General features: G+C 40.0%; 1 protein-coding gene across 4 annotated transcripts in view; it reads left to right on the top strand.

Moving 5' to 3' along the window:
* Ncbp3 (nuclear cap binding subunit 3) overlaps nucleotides 1-4922 on the top strand; it is a 33032-nt gene that overhangs the window by 18415 nt on the left and 9695 nt on the right. For all 4 annotated transcript variants that reach the window (XM_004638288.2, XM_023723328.1, XM_023723329.1 and 1 more), the window contains exons 5-7: nucleotides 2004-2132; nucleotides 2547-2623; nucleotides 3516-3624. In XM_004638288.2, the coding sequence (XP_004638345.1) occupies nucleotides 2004-2132; nucleotides 2547-2623; nucleotides 3516-3624 (315 nt within the window). The remainder of the gene's footprint in view (nucleotides 1-2003; nucleotides 2133-2546; nucleotides 2624-3515; nucleotides 3625-4922) is intronic.

The following is a 4922-nucleotide window of genomic DNA, read 5'->3' as shown; positions in this document are numbered from 1 at the left end:
ATTGATGAGAACCAGCATGCCTTAACCAATCTGCCAACTCATAGGTATTCTAAGTCAGCTTGGAGGTGATGCCCCAGGCTCTAAGAAAGTTGGTTACTGGCACCTGGGCCTAGTGTACATTATGGAGGGCTCCTTAACACTCACAGTTCCCCAATAGAGTGATAGATCCAACTATGTAGATTTGGGGTTGCATTTTTAGGCCTTTGGACTGTGTCATTGCAGTTTCCCATGTAGTTATGAAGAGGGTTTTACTCTGCCTCAGTGTCTCTGGCCTAGAACTAGTCCAGAAGGTTCTGACAATGTAGCAAACTGCCATCTCTACATACCCTGCACTCTGCTTTCTGGGATATCATCTTCTTGCCCTAACCTGTGAGCTGTTCATTTAGTGAGCCAGCTGTAATTTCTGACTTGCCTCCCTGCTCAGTCTGGCCTGAGCTCTGGTAACTGCTTTGCTGGCTTCTTGTCTTGACTTACTTCTGGTCTGGCTTTACTTGCTGCCAGCTGGCTGACCTACTAGGTGATGCACTGGATAGCAGCTGATTTTCTCAGCTGCTCTCTGAAGATGTTGATTTAGTGTTTTCATTGAAAGAGGAAACATAACTGAGTAAAAGGTTTTTCTCTTTTTCTTTCTGCTTAACTTAAACTCTCCAGATTGGGTCAGTAAATAAACCATTTTCTATAAAGGTCTGCATAGCCATTAGTTTAGCCTTTATACTTAAGTACAGCAAATCCCCAACTTCCAAATGAGTTGTGTTCTGGTGGAAAGTCAGATTCATTCCTAAGCCAGACAAAGTGAGTTTTACACTGTATTTTCACTTTTGCCTCCATGGTTATTGCCTTGCGCTGCCTAGAAGTCCCCCTCCACATCACCACTGCTTTTCCTGTTGCTCTGACATCCTGACTGAGCTCTGTACTACAGTACAGTAAGCATACAGGAGCACGACTGTGCCAGTGCCCGGCACACACGTGGGTTACTTCTGTGATTTGTTCACATCTAGGGTTGTTCCTGATATGAGGTCCATCCATATCTGTAAAAGTTTGAAACTCAAATGTTCATAAGTTGAGGACTTACTATAAATCTGTTACCAAGAAATATAAGTAACAGTTGAAGGGGCGGATTTGGCCCATGACTTATAGTTTGCTAGCCCTTGATTTAAGTCATAAAACTATTAGATGTTAGATTTGGAGGAATCATTAGAATTATCCAATTCAACTACCTCATATTTTACATCAGAAACTGAAAAAGAAAAATTGAAAAGTGAAACAGGAAAAACCGAGCAAAGAAATTATCTGGCCAGGGCTATGTAGCATATTAGTAAAAGAAGTATTCTGTACATTAGTTTTAATGTATAGAATCTTTTTTTTCATAGAATACTTAACAACTATCTTGTGGAACCCAGGTTGGAAATGTAGTTCTAGGCTAAGTTCTTCAAAGAGGTTTTTTTTTTTAAAAAAAATTTATTTATTTATTTATTTATTGTGTGTGTGTGTGTGTGTGTGTGTGTGTGGCCAGCTCAGCCCACCAGGGGGCGCGGCTGGCTGGCATGTGGTGCTGGGGGATCGAACCGTGGTCCCTGTGCTTTGCCAAGCTTGTTCTAAGTAGGTGCTTTAGACCACTGAGCCATCTCACCAGCCCCTTCAAAGAGGTTTTGCCAGCACCACTTTTGTGCTTGTTCTCATTGGCTGGGGAGTGCACACCCACTTATGACAGTCTGTGCATGAGTCTGTCACAGTGAACGTGACGCAGAATCTGCTTTCAAGAAATTTACCGGGGCTGGTGAGATGGCTCAGTGGTCTAAAGCACCTACTTAGAATAAGCTTAGCAAAGCACAGGGACTGCGGTTCGATCCCCCAGCACCACATGCCAGCCAGCTCCGCCCCCTGGTGGGCTGAGCTGCCCCCCCCACATACAATAAGTAAATAAATAAAAATTAAAAAAAAAAAAAAAAAAGAAATTTACCATTTGGGTACAATGTAATGTTGTATTTTGCATCTTATTTTAGGTAATGTGGTTTGGCTGGATGAAATGACAGCCACACGAGCCCTTATCAATATGAGCTCTCTGCCAGCCCAGGATAAGATGAGAAGCAGGGATGCCAGTGAAGATAAGTCCTCTGAGAAAAGTAAAAAAGGTAACTGAGCACAAAGACGGGAACTTGGACCTGAAAGACTTGTTCTTTACATAGTCTTTTTTGGGGGCCTGTGGGTTTCTAAGCAGAGTATTACATAGCTTCTCATTATCAGATGTCTCTGAAATAAACTATGATGTTTTGGACTACTAGTAAGTAGAAGTAGAAAATACTGAACTTTTAAAATTATGTAAGGTGAACCATGTGTTACATGCCTGTAATCCCAGCATTCAGGAGGCTGAGGCAGGAGGATGAGTTCGAGGCCAGCTTGAGCTACATGGTGAGTTCATGGTCAGCCTGGAATACATAGTGAGATCCTGTCTCAAAAAAGCAAAAAATAAAACTAAAAACATTAAAAATTAACTGATCAGATGGAGTTATGTTAAGGTTCCTCTTACACCTTACATTCCATTTTAGACAAGCAGGAAGATAGTTCTGATGATGATGAGGCTGAAGAAGGAGAAGTTGAAGATGAGAACTCAAGTGACGTAGAGGTTAGTAATAGGGAAAACTATCTATAACATTTTGTTAAAATACTGCGTATTCTCTTTTCAGGATAAAGCTTAAAGACTTAGTGTGTTCTTTTTCTTTTGCGTGAGATCTTAAGGTGCATCAGGCTGTTGACTTTGAGCTTGTATGAATGTAACAGTTTATCTTGAGATATTAGAATACTACTCACACTTCTGTAAAAAGATAGTTTTATTGAGACATACTTGAAGTGGTAGCTAATCAGTAAGATTTAAGAAAAAACAAGTAGAAGTAGGGCTGTAGTTCAGGGGTAGAGTATCTTCTTTCTATGTATGATGCCCTGGGTAAGTATTAAGTGTCTAGTATGAACCTGTCTTGTAAGTACTATAGGTAGCTCATTGAGCAAAACGAAGTCCTTGCCCTTTTGGAGCCTCCCTTCAGTGGGAAAGGCAGACAGTGCCCAGATGGGTAGATGCATAGTGTTAGGAGGTGATGAGTGCCATCACGGAAAAGCCGGGATGAAAGGGGCAGAGAGTGATGGAGACTGTTCGTTTGGATGGAGTGGACAGGGAAGGAAGACCTCCAGCTTTGAAATTTTATAGCCGAGGAGATAGCTCAGTAGAATAAGTGCTTGCCTGGCAAGCACAAGGTCCTGAGTTCAATCCCCAGTACCACCAAAAAAAAAAAAAAAAAAAATTTACAGAATTAGTGCTAGAATGCTGACAGGGTATTCAGGGTCTTCTACTTTCTTTTTTTATACCCAGAATCAAACTCAGGTCCTTGTGTTTGCCAGGCAGGCACTTGTGCCACTGAGCTATATCCCCGGCCCCATCTATTGCTTTCTTAATGATAATTTGTCTCCTGAATAAATGTTAAAAAGGCTTTTGTACATTGAAAGTACCCTTTTTTTTTCTTAAGTTGGACACATTATCTCAAGTAGAAGAAGAGTCTCTGTTAAGAAATGATCTTCGTCCAGCTAACAAACTTGCTAAAGGAAATAGGTTATTCATGAGATTTGCTACAAAAGGTAAATTTAATACTTTATAATGAATTATTTTCAATGAAAATAATTATTAAGTAACATTTTCCTCTTTTGAAGAGGAAGTAATCTCAAAGTTCCTTTCAAAATAAAATATTCTGTGTTTATAACATAATAGCTTAAAGAATGAGAAGGATTTCTGACTTTGAAATTCAAATTAATCATTTGTATGCTTTTGTCCCTTCTGGCTAAAGTAATGTATTTTCTGTTAGAACTAGTATGTCCCATGTGCTTTTTAGGCTGTTACATAAACTATGAGTAATATTTTTTTACAATTATGCTTTGAAATTATAGTAATGTCTTCTTAGATATGCTTTGTAGATCTGGTGCCTTCCTCATAAGACTTCATATGCAATAATTTTTGGTGGTTATTAAGGTATATATAGGTAGATGGGAGTGTGTGTATGTATGAGGAGTGTTCAGTAATTATCGTGAATGTTTAAATTAAAAAAAAATTGAGAACCATATGCTATTAATTTGCTTCAAAGTACTCCCCTCACTTAAACACATCCTATTTTTCTTGTCCTTTTCTGAAGCAATTCTGGAAGTTCTCTTTCACTTGTGTCTTTTTTGTCCCCTTAGTTTTTTGAGGAAGAGTCTCACTATATAGTTCAGGTTGGCCTTGAACTCATTATGTAGCCCTGGCTGGCCTTAGACTCACAGCGATCCTTCTGCTTCAGACTCCCAACTGCTAGATTGCTACCATACAGGGGTGTACCGCAGGCTGGCATCATGTGTCTCTAGTTGTGCTTGCTGTCTGCTTTAGTGTCCTGCAGATTCATACCATTTATCTTTCATGGTCATTTTGACTTTGGGGAAGAGCCAGAAGTTGCTCCGCGCTAGGCTGAGTGAATAAGGTAGACGAGGACACACGATAATGTTTTTACAAACCTGCTTTTCTTTCTTTTTCTTTCTTTTTTTTTTTTTTTTTTCATTTATTTATTGAATACAGGGTCTCACTATGCAACTCAGACTTATAGTGATCTTCCTGTTTTGGTCTCCCCAGCACTAGGATTATATGCCTGTGCCGGCAGAGCATGCCTGGGATATCAGAGCTGGCACAGCATGGGGGACTGGGAATCGAACTCTAGTCCTTTTGCTTGCCAGACAGGTGATTAGACTGCTGAGCTATCTCCCCAGCCCAAAGCCTTCCTTTCTGTTGAATGACACTTGGCAGCAAGATTTACTGTATTTTTATCCAGATCTGCTTCAGAAAGTGCCAACACTAAAGGGATAAATATGATCAAACTGGGGGGAAGTATTTTTAGAGGAATTAATGGCAATAT

Source organism: Octodon degus, unplaced genomic scaffold (assembly GCF_000260255.1).
Source record: "Octodon degus isolate 3935 unplaced genomic scaffold, OctDeg1.0 scaffold00098, whole genome shotgun sequence".
Classification (NCBI taxonomy): Eukaryota; Metazoa; Chordata; class Mammalia; order Rodentia; family Octodontidae; genus Octodon; species Octodon degus.
The sequence above is the reverse complement of the archived record's forward strand: the minus strand, read 5'-3'. Positions and strand labels throughout refer to the sequence as shown.